This window comes from Rhinichthys klamathensis, unplaced genomic scaffold (assembly GCF_029890125.1).
Source record: "Rhinichthys klamathensis goyatoka isolate OS25496 unplaced genomic scaffold, OSU_Roscu_1.1 h1tg000117l_1, whole genome shotgun sequence".
NCBI lineage: Eukaryota > Metazoa > Chordata > Actinopteri > Cypriniformes > Leuciscidae > Rhinichthys > Rhinichthys klamathensis.
Genome location: NW_026606654.1, coordinates 1,077,219 through 1,093,641, shown reverse-complemented (window position 1 = coordinate 1,093,641; position 16,423 = coordinate 1,077,219). Strand labels below are relative to the sequence as shown.

The 16,423-nt window shown below is 36.9% G+C and overlaps 1 protein-coding gene and 1 long non-coding RNA gene across 2 annotated transcripts in view; one reads left to right on the top strand and one right to left on the bottom strand.

Annotated features, from left to right (window-relative positions):
* LOC130088356 (uncharacterized) overlaps positions 1-2,527 on the top strand; it is a 41,906-nt gene extending 39,379 nt beyond the window's left edge. Inside the window, exon 2 of the long non-coding RNA XR_008807456.1 lies at positions 2,479-2,527. This is a non-coding gene — a long non-coding RNA (uncharacterized LOC130088356). The remainder of the gene's footprint in view (positions 1-2,478) is intronic.
* The window catches only part of alk (ALK receptor tyrosine kinase), a 468,950-nt gene that overhangs the window by 226,678 nt on the left and 225,849 nt on the right, over positions 1-16,423 (bottom strand). Inside the window, exon 3 of the mRNA XM_056255076.1 lies at positions 4,295-4,441. Within this exon, the coding sequence (XP_056111051.1) occupies positions 4,295-4,441 (147 nt within the window). The remainder of the gene's footprint in view (positions 1-4,294; positions 4,442-16,423) is intronic.

The window sequence follows — 16,423 nt, the reverse complement described above, 5'->3', positions numbered from 1 at the left end:
TTCCTTTCCCGGTTGATACTTTGCAAACTGATTGTTTCTGTCGTTCGTTTAAAACTTCTATAACAGCTGTTTAGTTTAGCGATTTACATATTATCTCGCACTTTATGACCGAATAACTGAAGCGTCATGCGGAAATTCGCGCTCGGCTTGCAGCTTCTGTGAACATAAACCAGCCTACTTTGATTTAATCTCCGACTCAAACATTTTGACATTGACGAGCGCTGTTAGTCTGCTGAAACCGCTCAGATGAGAAGGCCAGTTATCATCATCGCGATGTTTAATATCCTTGCAGCACCAAATTAGAGTTAATATTAGGCAATTATTTCACAACTTTCATTATACACATAGAAAAATTACAGAGGCCCGGACCTCAGGGACCTCAATTGTGGGTATACGACCCTGTCCCTATGCACAAATTTATAATTTACTATATTTTTTCAGAAAATAAGTTGCACCTGAGTGTGTAATATACTTTGTTGCGTTCTTGAGGCGTAGTAGGCCTACTTCCCCTCACTCCACAGCAAATCCTTAAATTAATGGTATTCAGAACAAAACGAGAATGAAAAATAATACTATTAATTGATAATAATACAAATAATAATAATAATAGTATACAGACAACATTTATTTAAAACATCAAGTCTAAACGAATTAAGTTGAATCGAAACTGAAACTGCAGACGTTGGGCTCGTGCATCTCTCATTCGGTCCAAAGTTTCCATATTTGCGATGTAGCCTAACATTTGGATGCTTAACTATTTATGTAAAGAAAGCTTCATGCTTCAGTCCCAATATAGGCCTACACGTATCAGCATCTTCACATTTGGAGAAATGAGATTGGAACAACAGCAAGTCGACAGTATATGATTGACCGTCACTGCCTTCATAGTGTACAACAGACAAATTAAATTAAGCAGAACTTTTTATAAGTTCGGTGAGTATTTTATTTTGATAATGAACAGGTTTTGATGTCAAATTAGCAGTGCTAGAACTGACATATTGTGCGCGCACACGAGACGCCGGCGCGAACACTTGGATTTTTCCTCAGCAGTGGAAACAAAGGAATACTCTTATTTATGGTCATAAAGATAAGAGTACATCATTCAAAAAGGCAAAGTGTCTATTTTTTATTTGTGTATACATTAAAAATGACTACAAAATGTCATGCCTTTTAAAAATAAAGAACACAACAGGATGCGCGTTCTGCCGTCTCTGTCTCCTTTCTGGCGCACGTGCCCAAAAATCGACCAAAACACAGCGAATACTTGACGCACAGACATAAGAAATATAGACAGATTATCTATCTATAGAAACCTTTAAGAGCCTACTTTTTTATTATTTGACATTAAATGCATTATATAAGTCACTTTGGAATAAATAGCAAGTTTTCAGATGTTAAAGAAAACATGACTTACAGTCGGGAAAAACGGTAGGCTGTTATAAATTATTTCGCGGACCCCCTGGCTATAGTTCACGGACCACCAGGGGTCCGCGGACCCCACTTTGAGAACCACTGGTCTAGAAACTTGTCAGGAGAGAAGGAGACCGTTGGGTTTTTTTTGTTTAAATGAAGGCGCCGGCGGGAGGAGGCAATAATTATAGCTTGTGGGGGAGGGGACAGTATGCAAGTGCTTACTCTTTTAGAAAATATAATTTGCACATTTTCTGCACATATACATTACAAAATAAGTGTTTTATAAGGACATGAAATTTACACAAAATAATATTATTTGACAAACATGATGTGCATTTTGTATTATCTCAAATAAAATAAAAACTTAGTCAGTCAAATATTTTAAAATGTTTTTCATTTTCAATACACAATTATGGCAGGTACTTTTTAAACAAATATAAACAAAATTTAGTAATAAAAATTTAGTCTAATATAGCCCAATTGGGGCCCAAACAAGACCCGCAAATAAACAATAATGGGCAGCCTAGCTGGAGCCCACAACCTAAACCAAACTGGGGCCCATAATAACCCCATCAAAGTGCCCACTCTGAGCCCATGCCCACATGACACCCATATAACCCAGAGAAAACCCATGTGGGGCCCACATGGACATGTTGGCTGGGTTAGTGCCAATTGGGCATCGTTTAAATGCCACGGCCTACCTGAGCATTGTTTCTGACCATGTCCATCCCTTTATGGCCACCATGTATCCTCTGATGGCTACTTCCACCATGTCACAAAGCTCTAATCATTTCAAATTGGTTTCTTGAACATGACAATGAGTTCACTGTACTAAAATGGCCTCCACAGTCACCAGATCTCAACCCAATAGAGCATCTTTGGGATGTGGTGGAACGGGAGATTCGCATCATGGATGTGCAGCCGACAAATCTGCGGCAACTGTGTGATGCCATCATGTCAATATGGACCAAACTCCCTGAGGAATGCTTCCAGCACCTTGTTGAATCTATGCCACGAAGAATTGAGGCAGTTCTGAAGGCAAAAGGGGGTCCAACCCGTTACTAGCATGGGGTACCTAATAAAGTGGCCGGTGAGTGTATATGCTGTACATATTTTTTTAAGAAAAGGTTATGGGTAGGTTTAGAGATAGGAGTGAGACTAGTGGCTCAAAATATCTTTTTGATGCTATATTGTTAATAAAAGTTTCATTTTCATATATATTTCTGCATGTATTCTCTATAAAATTGTTATGTTTGGGTTAAGGGGTAGGGTTAAGTGAACCACAATTTATCTATAAAATGGTAAAAGCACAATTATACAAATATATTTATGATCTTAAAGAATCATGAATATGTTACCGTATGTTTCTTAAGCTGTAAATACGTCAAAATGTTTACATTTAAATGTTGTCAATACATCCATCTCGAATGTTTCAGCATCGTTTAAACGTACGTTTTGCACTTGTAAATGTTATGTATTAATGCCTACTTATTGAGAATGATCCCAGGCTGTTCCATCCCATCTCAAATCACCATTCATTGTGTGAGGGTGCTGAAAATGACACCTTTTTAACAAGTACCATTAGCCAAAAGCTCATTTCCATAGCTAGCATTTGATGCATTCTAATACGCTCACACAATTGATATTTAAACACTTAGGACTCAATTTCATTATCATAATTTAAAAACGAATAATATATTTATGATGGAGTATCATATTTTGAGATTGAGAGTCTTGGTCTCGGACAAGAAAAAGTAGTAAGTAGTAAAACATATATGTAGAAATATGACGGCATGATACATTTCCAAGACCTTAAAATAGTGTAATAAAATAGTAGCCGACAAAAAAATATATATAATTCTGTAAACTAAAATAGTTTATATTATCAGGGCTTTCCACTGGCCTGCAGAAAAATAAAAACGTTATGAATATACTATATCTACATCTCGACATATGGGTCAACTCACAAGTACTTTTCGGGCTGTTTGGTTTATTTCGTTTTATTTGTATTTATTTTGAAACCTTTAAACTGCAGAATAGTGTTCAAGAGTGTTTTGTTTACAAAAAGAGACTTCGATCGACATTGTAGTTTCTTTTTCATTTTGCAGAGCATGATGATTTTATAATGTGCAGGATTCCTGCTGAGCTGCTGTACTGTATGTGTGAAAAGAACAAGAGAACACATGGAGCCAGTGATTGAACAGCAAGCGTTTGTCTTTCAAGTGCATGATGTGCGCCTGAAGAGTTCGTAATTCCAGCCTTCTCTGCAACCTGACCCTGTAATGAGGCTTTCTTAACTCTTGCACCCCATTTATTTCCCCTTCGATTTCTCTTTTATTCTGGCTCTCGCTATTCCTCCCTGAGAAAAGATGAAATGATGATTGTTGCTGTCCTGCACACGGTGAATTTCTTACTTCTGTTCGGTATTTTACTCAACCGCATCACACAACTATAAGTTAAATTTGAATGGTTCAAAGTTTGTGAAGAAGAGAACTTCGTGGAAAGTTGTGATGGGAAACTTTTTTTAATTTTGCTTTAGGTGGATATGAGAGACTTAATGAAAGCCCCTTTTAACTTCTCATAATTAATTTATTTATCAGATGTGTCTGGGAATTAAAAATACCTCAAACATAGCTCTGGATAAAGGTGGTAGCTCTCAGTTAAAATTGCACAAAAAAAAAAAAAGTGCAGTCAATACCATACGGAGATATTTCACCTAACAAGACCCCTAAAATACCTTTAGTTGTTGTAACCAAATGTAGTCAGGTTGATGCAGGCCTATTTTTATATTTTTGACTTTAATAAAAAGCATTTAGATCTTGCCACACATCGCACATTGTTGGGAAAGCGTGTTTTACAGTGTAAAATGGAATATCTTTACCTTCCTCCCACCCCTGGGAACTTGCTTTTGTCTTTGCCATTGTCTGGTCTTTGGCCCAGGAGTCCTCCGCTGATGTTAAACTCCAGGCGAACTCAGGATAATATCCAGCAGGCCCACGGTCACATGACTTTCCCTTTGAAGTGCAATCTGGAAAAGAAGAAGAAAAATGTTTGACTAACATTTGTTCAGTAGACTAGAGGCCTTCAGTCTTCCTCCTGGAGACTCACTGTCCTGCTCCATAATCAAACAAATGTGAACCTGCTAGTCGAGCTCTTCAGGATGGCTTGAAAATCATGTGAGATGAAGCAGGTTAGAAATAAACTTTGCAGGACAGAAGGTCCCCTGGAGCAGGGGCATTAAAGACCTCTGCTGATAGACATTTAGAAACGAATCTCCATTAAAACACACTCATTAAACCTTCTAGTATATTGGTCTCCAAACCTAATCATGGGTGCGTTTCCTGCACAACAACATAACTCGCTGCTTAACTACCATAGGTCAATGCATCGTTTAAGAGATCAGCAAGTCACGACTGTTTCCCATTGTCGCAAATTTGACGTTCAACCACTTTGGTTAATGATGTGATGCAGGTGGTGGAATAATAACTTATTTTAATGAATTTGTTTCAGATTGAATTAATGCTAGATTTGTTTGCTATAAATTACGGACATGGCATCTGAGGACTAATTCTTTTTGTTCTGTTATTTTGCTTTATTTCCAGATTCAATCATAGGCTCGTTCTTGCGTACTAGAAGATGCAACTGACATTTGAGCATATTTGAAATAAAAGATAAAGATTGTACTGAATGTCATCAATAAGGATTTATTAAGCCCATATGTCATGCAAACAAGAAACTCTGCTTCTAACCACATGCCAAGAACTGTGATTCCAAACACACAACTTTGCGATGCTGTTTGCAAATGTTCGTTGGTTTCGGGAAACACCAACTATGCTGATAATGATTGAACTTGCAACTAGTTGGCAAACGATAAAAATGCTTCGTTGCACAATCCTATGTTATGACCTCATCTTCATAACAAAATAGCACATTTCTATGTCTGTCTAATGTTAATTTATAAAAGTCCAAAAGAAAATGTTTAAGCAATTAAATATGGAATGTACATTTTCTCTGAGGCAAAAATAAAATGAAATATTACACACAAAAAAAACATACACAACTGTGTAAAGCATGATTAAAAAAAAAAAGAAGTAATACAATCCAACAGCAAGACCAGCAGATGAAGTTTCAGAAGGAGGCAGCCATTTTGTGTCCTCGCTCGAACTCGCTGTTTTCATCGAGATCCTAAAGTGCGGCATGTGAAGCAAAACATATCGTGTGAGAGGGCAATGCCTCCATCGCACTATGATTAACTCATTACACTGTCAATGTGATAATACCCGCCAATCATGGTCTTTTCATCACTATGATTGGCTGATTATTCTGTCAAAGCTGATTACAGCCTCTCTTGCTCGCAACAGGTCCGGAAATCTGCCTGAAGAGGTCAAACTGGTGGAGTTTGACTAATTTCCAAGTAAATTGCTCACATTCAGTTACATTCAAATCTAAATTAACTTGGTTAAGTTAGAGGCTCACTTTTTGGGTTTACTGAGGATGTATTGACTACAGATCAAAAAAGAAAATGACCATATACTGTAAATTATGATTTTTACCAGGTAAATTGTGAACAAACTCATTTGATTCACAATCTTTGTAAACCAACCTTTTTAATCATAATGCTCTTAATGTTCTGACATGAGAATATTCTGAAAAAGTTCAACTTTTTGCTGTTTGCCATTTGTATAGACTGATTGTCGCCTGTTCTCACATCTGTGTCCCCATCTTCAGAGATGGATCTAATTAAATGTATTGCTTAAGGTCAAAGACTGTGTTGAGGTGACGGATGAAATGTGCCTTCAAAACGACAAATGATCATAGCTGTGCCATATTACAGTTTGTACTGAACTGGATGTAATTGGTTATAAGTTCAGCCAGGAGTGTAATTTGATTGGCTTCTTAGCTCAGTTAGATGGACAAAAAAGTCATCATATCAATCAAGCCTGTTAAAATGTGCTTTAAACTTTGAAGGTCTATATTCAATTGTAAAGAGAAAAAAAGGTTGTTTTTTTCACACAGCATATTTCAAGCTTGATAACCAATGATGAAAATTAAATCTGTTAGTAAAAAGAAACAAACAAAAAAAAAACATTGGAAATAAAAGTACACATAGATTAAGAAATATCCCTACATGAAAACCTTATCTTCAAGAGGCTGCAAATGTTAATAAATTTAAACGCAGCTAGATTTTACAGTCTTAAATTAGAGCATTCGTAATAGTGCAATGTCGGGTGAATGCAAGTGAGTAGCCTACATCTCATAAGTTTTTCACATATCTCTGTAATGATAATAATTTTAACACTGTTATTCACATAAATGTGAATGTCAAATCCATTCTTCAGGAACTTTAGCATGATCATTATGTTCACAGCTTTCCCACACTTTTCCTGTGGTTTTTCATGTATTCGTTTATTCTGCTAGAATGGCTTTCAAACCGTTCCAACTGTGTTATGTTCCAACCACACATTCGTCTTGTATTCACTGGAGTGTTAAAAGCACCGGTGGGACCAGGTTGTTTATCAGAGGACTACTGGTTGAAGCCCCAGGCGCCATACAAATATGCGCGTTTTCTGTTCTTTTGCACGGTGTCTGTGTGTGTGTGTGTGTGTGTGTGTGTGCTTCCTTGGTACAGAATTTGGTGCTTCCATTGTTAAGGAAGGCAAATCCCAGAGGAAAAAATATCACCCAGAGGTTATGCTCTTTCAAAGCTCAGACTTAATGGAGTTCTTTGTTATGTTTCATTTGTGAAGTATGTTTTAGTTATAGAACCTTAACACTTTCCCTGCCCTTTGACAGAATTTCCTGTCATTTAAGAGACAACGCTTACCCGCCATTGACGGTTTTCTGTGTTTTCACTGTTATACAGTAGGGGGCGCTATTATGCATCTTCTGAAAGAGTACTGAATCTCTGGATCAAAACACAGGCAAAAAAAAAAGAGCAGAAACAAGCGATAAAAGCATTGCTTGTGCATGTTGTAGTCTTAGACGGAAAAAAACTTTTTCTTCAAAATGTTGCTTTTTTGTTAAACTAACCCACATTTAAATGCTGATTAAAAAAATAATGCATGCATCTATATTTAAATATATATATATATATATAAATATTTAATCGCGATTAATCGCATTAATGTCATAGTTAACTCGCGATTAATCGCATTTAATCGCACATTTTTATCTATTCTAAATGTCTCTTGATTTCTTTTTGTCCCATTATTTTTTCTCATTTTAATGCTCTTATCAACATGGAAAAGTGGATCGGCTTGCTTTGTGCAAATGTTTTTTATTGAAAACAACATTGGCATATACTGTGTTCAATTTCACACTAACATTCTCACTTGGAGCAAATGATCTCTCACACAATGTAACACTGTCCATCAATAAAAGGGTGAAAGAAATACTAACGAGGTCCTGATATTGACGAGGGGGTGGAGAATTCGCATTAGCTGTGTGTGTGTGTGTGTGTGTGTGTTTGGCCATCATCAAGTGGTATTTCAGACGGGACGTGCTGCGATGATGATAGCTCAGTTCACAATGACAAAACACACAGATCACTTTGGTCTCGTCAATGGAACCATTTGGCAACTTTTTAAAAGTAAACTTTCCATTCAGAATCTTATTGGCATCCATTTCGGCGTCTCGCGCTCGTCATCCACTCAAAACTGGACGTTTTGAACGTTCCTATAACATTCAGAAATAACGTTTTTATAACTTAATGGGAACGTTATGAAAACGTTCTTATAACCTAAAATTGTTAGCTGGGGAAGAGGAGAGATTCGCGATTGCACTGAACACATTTTAAGTGCAGGCATATTCTCTGAGCGAGCCCAGAGAAAATACTTACGAGAGCAGCGTGTATCTGAGAGCGCGCGACTCGAGCAGAGAGATTCGCGCTCGCGCATCCGGCTCGCAAGCCCAAACAAGTGTGTGCGGCGTGCCTGTTGTTTTGTTTCCGGTCTAGCTAGATCCGCTTGCGCTTTCAAAACGTCCATGCCGCGTCCTGTTGCAAAAGCATGTGAAAAAAAACTACAAAGTTTGCTAGGCCAAAAAGGCCGTTAATCGCGCGATAAAAAAAATTAACGCCGTTAAAATGGGTTTGCGTTAACGCCGTTAATAACGCGTTTAACTGACAGCCCTAATATATATATATTTAACATAGGTTCTGTTCTTTCTTTTGATATATTGCATGTTCAGATATTCATACAACAAAATTCTGGGGGCCATGACATTTTGGTGATTTTTTTTTTTTTTTTTTTATATTTACAGTGGCTGGCAACTTTAAAAAATGCTGGTGGGGAAAGAGTTAAGTTTATTGTAAGGAAAATATACTACACAAAATGTAAATAAAAAAAAATATATATATACACTACCACTAATATATATATCAGTGTGCTGAATTGTTTTTTTAGAATTTACTTTTTTATATACAGAAATTGCAAGTAAATTTCACAAATAATTACAAAATAAACTGCAAGTATCATGTTGAAATAAATGTGATTTTTTTTTTAAATCACACATTAAATGTGTAGAAAGACTGTAATAGTATTTTCTCACAAAGCATCATGTCCTGTCCAGTTTTCAAGATTATAGTCAATGTTTTCAAATGACTGCCACAAAATTAGCAAAATATTGTATCTGAAAAAAGATGCTTCTTTAAAGATTCTTTACACGTAGTAACAGTTCTATGTAGTACCGTATCGTCCTGAAGAACCCTTTATATGCTGAAATGGTTCTTTGTGTTAGAGTTTAGGGTTCTTTATTCCCGCCTTTTTGTTTTTCAAATCTGTAACTGTCAGAGCTCCCTCATTACTGATTTTCTGGAGCTCAGCTAAACAACTACAGATACTACACACACTGTCAACATACTCTCAACAGGTAAATGATTTCTTTCTTAAAATGTCGATAAATTATAACTTTAAAAATTGTAACAATCATTTCCCAACAATCATATATTTTTCTCTTTTTAGTTCAACAGAACATGTAAGCGTGAGCAGCTCTGTTCAGTTATATCAGTTAGATCGGCGTTCGTAGATCGACTGGTAGAGACTGTTTTTCAAAGATGGCTTTTGCCTGTATACGCGAAGTTGACTGTATGTATTAAATATCTTCTTATTAAACTGTCTGGACACTGACAAAGTTCTCAATGCTTCGGTTTGAAGGTAGGGACCCTCATTGTGCTACCGTGTTAGTGTGGGACTATTTTGAGCCTTGTTAGTGGTATTAACAAGCGATTTGTATTTGTCATTACTCTATGCCCTATATACTAGCGTTATACTAGCGTTATAGGCTAAACTGTTTTTAGAGATAAAACTATTTACATTCGATAATCATGAAAACAAATCTCAGATAACTAGGAAACAATGTGTAATTAGACCAAAGGTTCATTTTGCGCCGGAGTTCTCCTTTAAGGATACTCATCTTCTCTTCGCCACAAAGTAAGTAACAGAGATATGGAATTTATGATCCACATCGTTAGATTTTTTTTTTAAATTATGAGTTTGCCTAAACATACCCTATACCATGACTTTAGATCACTTTTTCCTTTTAACAGGGTAAGGGGCTCATACGGTCCATTTTTGCTCATTTGGTCTTCATTAACATAATTGTTTATACATAATCACCTGGAAGAGACACGATGTAACTCTAAACTCAATTGTGTATTTCAGATGCTGTCACGTATCATAACCTCATCATCTGCAGAGAGAAACTGCCACTTAGAATACACACATGTCGTTTTTGCTACAATCTGCCATGTGAATAAAAAGTACCTAATTGACACAACATGGTGTTAAAAAAAAAGAAAAGTAAAATACAAATAGAGGCAACAATATTAATAAATCATTTATGAAAAATATTATTAATAATAGTAATATTAATAATATGAATATACTAATAAACTAATATTAATGAAAATAAATATCGTTGAAAATGTTATTTATAACACCATTAAGTAACATCGCTTCGCGTCGGGGTCCTGATCAGCCTGTCGGGGTTGTACTCGCTATAACAACCGCCTCGCTCTACATTATCCCGCTTATTACATGGCTACCTACCAAATAAATCAATCATTTGACACAAAATATTGATTTAAAAAGGAGTTTATTGATTTAAAGGAGTTTATCCTAGCCTAGAAATCTAGACGCACCCTAGCGGCAGCAAAAATTATTTTGCAGCAAAGTGTGGTCTAGCAACTCTCCGTTGGCTTTTCGAGCTGGATAAACCAAACTCTGGTCAGGCCAATCACATCGTGTATAGAGTTGGTGGGCGGGCTTAACAATGACGGCAGAGATGTGACGGTTCCGCGTGGTTTCCATAGGTGATTTCCCTGCTAACGTTACTTGAAAACAAAGAAGATGCTGCTGGCAAACAGCGGTCTTTCGAATCGGATTTGGCCGCGACTCTGGAGGACTTGGAGTTAAGAGAACGTAACTTAAGTCATTCTTAAAAAAGGAAGATGTGTTCAGAGTTTTGATGATCGGATACGATCAACTAGCTCCGCTGGTGGGAAAACGCATGGGACTCAATCAGCCACAGCCGTTCGTTGCTCTGGTTGGTTGTAGCGCTGTCCTATTGCGTGCCGAGGGATATTGAAAGACAACCGTTTATCCCGTCCCTCGGATTGAGGTATGCCAATTGTGAGTTCCCAGACCTAACATCTTGATGTAGGTCTGGCTTGCCAGGCTAAGTTTATCCTCTAGAGTGAACAGAACTGTGTCCATGGCAACGCTCTGTTTTTCATGGCAACGGTGTGTTATACTTAGCAGCGTTCTGTTATCAGGAAACAACAGACCACATTCTACATTAGAATTCAACCAAGACATGTAATAAGGTCCTATATAGCACTTTCAAAGTATGGTTATTTATGGAACCTTATAAAAAGGGTTCCATTTAGCAAAAAAAAAAAGAAAAAAAAAAGGGTTCGGCTATTGTTACAAGCCGAAGAACCCTAATTTGGTTCTGATCACATTAAAATGTTAATATGCCACATTTCGATAATGATAGAGACCAACTTGGCAAACAAACCAAATCAAAGCTTATGTTTTAAGATCAAAACAGAATTTGAAAGTGAAACCACTCGTGAGAGAGCACATACGGGTCTCTCTCGAGCCGCAACAGAACAGAGAACCGGCAGTTTATGAGAGCTGCTGCTGGTACGCAAGAATCTTCCCCGTGGACAGCATAAGCACTGCAACACTTACTCTAAGCACTGTCAGTAATGCAGGAGGTTAGTGGCACAACATTAATACTGTATGTGATTTATAAGTACTAATAAACAGCCAATATCCTAGCAATATGTAACATGCTAATAAGCAACTCGTTAATAGTGAGAATTGGACCTAAACTAAAGTGTTATCTATTTTTCCTCAACAAATAAGTCGTTTTTTATAAAGAATAAGCTTCTAAATTTCATCAGGACTTTTTTGTTCCTGTTCATGGTTTGAACTTTAAAGAGCTCTTTATACCTGATCGACCATTCTTAGGTTATCTGTCAAAACATTTCAGTTCACCGTTCATCCAAAAGTCAAGTCACCTTCATTTATATAGCGCTTTTAACAATATAGATTGTTTCAAAGCAGCTTTACAGTGATAATAGGACATTAAAGTTACCGAGATTGTTTTGGCTTTACAGCAGCTCTAGAATAAAGTTATTGTAGCTAAAGTTAGTTTTGATTGATTCACTTCGGTCGCAACGATCATTAGTTATTAACTTAGGGACCGCTAACACAACACCGTTCAAACAGAAAACCCTTAATGCAATCCGGCCGCTCATTTGCACAAAACAGTGCCTGGTGGCTCGAGAATGCAAAACATGAAATAGGTTCCAAGATACAAGCCTTGAAAAATTTATAATGCAGAATTTATCACTTCCGCCTAACCACGTGAACCGGAATTATCCCAACAATGAGAGCAAAAGTGGTGCTCTCTGTCTAACAATATCAAGTTTTAAAATATGCTGCATTAGAGCATGTTAATATTTCATGACCTAACACTGGTGAAACTGACAGATTTTAGAGCACATTCCTGAGCTTTCTTTCCACTAAGAGATTATCAACCACAATTGCGATGATGGTGAATCATTTGTTCTAACCCTTGTAATGGTGGTTAAATGCCAAAGGGAAACTTAGGTCTCAATGAGAAGTGAAATGCAGTGATGGCTCTTTTCAAGGTTGAAGAATAAGAACTTTAAAATAAATTGATTTCAGAAAGTGCTGGGTTTTTTTTCTGATGGGACATGTTGCTCTGAGCTCTCACATTCAATTGGTTGCAGGTCACCAGTTTCATTGAGAGAGAGTGATATTAACCTTTACTGATGATACACACTAAGAATAAAATCTCAGCAATCACATGCTACACACAGAATAAGCCTTAAAACTGTCATTTGAGAATTTATTTCCTTGGTTTTTTTTTAGACAAAAGAGTTTGATGTACTGTGAAAACATACTGTAACTATAAAACCTCCTACAAGACAATCTATTGAAACTACGCATGTGTAAAATGTCAGAAAATCTGATATAATCTGTGTATAGCACTGCATTTTATTCTGTACGTGACAGGAACTTACAATATGTACCTTGAATGCAATGTGCATTGCTATGGATAAGTGTCTGTCAAACGCATAAATGTAAACGTTTATTCTGGTCATTATTTTTACGATAAAGCAAAGAAAAAAAAAATTACATTGTACTCAATTTTACCCTGAGAATCAAACTCATTACCCATTGCTAGCACCATTATCTAATGCTTGAGCCTTTTCTCATGGACATTTATCTGTCTACTAGTAAAACAAATGTCAAAACCCTACATATATAATGTATTGACAGTAAAAGACAGTGAGTGCTTTTGTTACAACTGTCTATCTACAAGTATAGGTGTAACACTACATACAGTTTTACTCATTTTAAATGCACTAAATTAGACATTAGGCAACATTTCAATACAGAAAAGACTTTTCACATTTTATACTTTGACAGTTATAAATGTATTCCATTACAACTCTAGGTCTAGCCTATACCAAAATAATGAAGAAGTGATCCCTTTGTGCAGAAAATTTCAGAGTGGGTTGTTTTGTGAATCTGTTTTATGAATGCAGTGCAGGCTTCACATTAGTTGTTATTAAAGGAAGTGCAGACTATATTGGACCTGACAGCAAACCCACAGCTTGTATGTGAACACAGCAAAGTGCTCTGGTCAGTTCATTTTACATGGGAAGAGGGTGTTTACATCAGGCTTTATAGGCACATCAGCAAAAACAACTTGTTTCATAAGGGTCAGCAAGAGGGTAGACAACAGTCATGAAAAATCTGCTTGGTTGGCAGCACTCTAATCGATATGGATGATTGATCTGGAACAATCCAATTTAGAGATTCAACTCTTAAATGATTCTTATGGAATTTGATGCAAGCATGTTGCTAAGCTAATAACACAGTGCATGAGCAGAAAACACATCACACATTTTAGGGAATATACAAGGTCCAAGATCCCAAGCAAATGTAACACTAATCACCATTATGGTGACTTCAAACCAATTACAGTACTAAACAATATAATTTCTTACAGTGGCATGATTGAAGACAACTTTATTATGCAAATTTACATTACAACAAGAACTGTAAATTACTGTGATGTCAGAGTAATTTTGCTGTTGATTAACAGTAATTCGTAAGAAAATAACCCAGAAATGCGTTAATTTCACTGTACATTTCTGACTACATTCATTTATTGTAAAATAATACTCTTAAATCCTAAATTCCTGGCAATTTTTTTACAGTGTGAGATTGCCTTCATTTCGAAGGATACATGCAACTTTGGAAAAAATAGGGTATCCTAAATATACTGCAAATCTATTGTGTCCTTGGTCTCCGAAACCACACTCTTAAATGGCGTTTCTCCACCCTGCTTGTTCCAAATGAGGCTGAGAGAAATGATTCAACAAAGCCTGCGACAAGTTCTGGATGTGTCACACGCCTCCTGCACCCACCATAGTGGCAATCTAAGGGAGAATTGATGACTTACCAGATGGCCAAGGACACAGATTTTATTGGCCATTTATCCTCATTTAGACCCCTCACTTATCTAACGTCTTAATTCCCTGAATGTGTGATCATATCCCCTTTGACTCTCGTTGAAGCAAACACTTAGAGTCGATCAGTCACAATGACCCTGGAAATGGCTGCAATTAAACTCTGAACATCTCTGGTTTCAAGTAATAGTTTCCTTGAGCTTTGATTCCCCTCCACCTATTCACATCAAACAACATCACAAACCTTAATCGGAACAGAAAACACAAGATGACAGCATTTCACAAACTGAAATTGCTCTACATGCATAACTTATGTTTTACACACTGTCAGATGATAATAAAAAAATCATTTGCTAGCTTGACAAGGAAATCTCTGCAAAAGCTTTCTGACATCACATTGGTAAGCCTTTTTTTTTTTTTGTGGTATAAACCTTTAATGAAGCTTCTGAAAAGGCTGTTTTATTTCAGTAGATCTCTACTTGGTTTCAAAGCATTATGTTAAAAAATCCTTATCGTGACAACGTCAAAGCATTATGTAAAAAAATCCTTATTCTGACAATGTCAGCCATTTGTTATAAATAGTGGTGCTTAGAGACTTAGAGACTATTATGCAGAACATTTTAGCTCTGACATGATTCAATGTACTGTGTAAATGATTAAAAGACCTTTTCAAGGGACAAAAGGGTCCTTTAGTTTTAAATTACTGAATCTAAAACCACTTATTTCAGAACATTTTGACACGTATTGTTTAATATGCCTCGGAGTGTTCATACACTGAACAAAATTATAAACAACATTTTTGTTTTTGCCCCCATTTTTCATGAGCTGAACTCAAAGATCTAAGACTTTTTCTATGTACACAAAAGGCCTATTTCTCACAAATATTGTTCACAAATCGGTCTAAATCTGTGTTAGTGAGCACTCCTTTGCCGAGATAATCCATCCACCTCACAGGTGTGGTATATCAGGATGCTGATTAGACAGCATGATTATTGCACAGGTGTGCCTTAGGCTGGCTACAATAAAAGGCCACCCTAAAATATGCAGTTTTACTGTATTGGGGGGGTCCGGGGGGTCCATTCATCCACGACCATCACCTCAAGTTGCAGCATGATAATGCACGGCCCGATGTTGCAAGGATCTGTACACAATTCCTGGAAGCTGAAAACATCCCAGTTCTTGCATGGCCAGCATACTCACCGGACATGTCACCCATTGAGCATGTTTGGGATGCTCTGGATCGGCGTATACGACAGCGTGTTCTAGGTCCTGCCAATATCCAGCAACTTCGCACAGCCATTGAAGAGGAGTGGACCAACATTCAGGCCACAATCAACAACTTTTTCTTTCTTTTTTTTTTTCAATACAGTAAAACTGCATATTTTAGAGTGGCCTTTTATTGTGGCCAGACTAAGCCACACCTGTGCAATTAATCATGCTGTCTAATCAGCATCCTGATATACCACACCTGTGAGGTGGATGGATTACCTCGGCAAAGGAGTGCTCACCAAGACAGATTTGTGAACAATATTTGAGAGAAATAGGCCTTTTGTGTAAATAGAAAAAGTCTTAGATCTTTCAGTTCAGCTCATGAAAAATGGGGGCAACAACAAAAGTGTTGCGTTTATAATTTTGTTCAGTCTATATAACTGGATTATTTGTTAAGCGGTATGGGTTTGGAATACAATTTCCGTAATTACAACAGAACTAATAAATAAATAAGTAAAAATCTTAGCATTGCTTAGAAAGCTTTTTTTTAATGAAATTGCCCAAGTTTATGCTACGCATGCATATTTTCATTTCTCTCATGGCCTCTCAAGTTCCTGAGAAGGACATTTAGACAAATGCACCATAAAAACTGCAAATGGCATAGTTTGTAATTACTCAAGAACTTTTGCCACAGCTGAGCTCTCTCTCTCTTTCTCTCTCTATCTCTCTGGTCTCCACACAACAGATAGTCAGGCGGGTTCGCCTTTAAATGCTTTCAGCCACGAA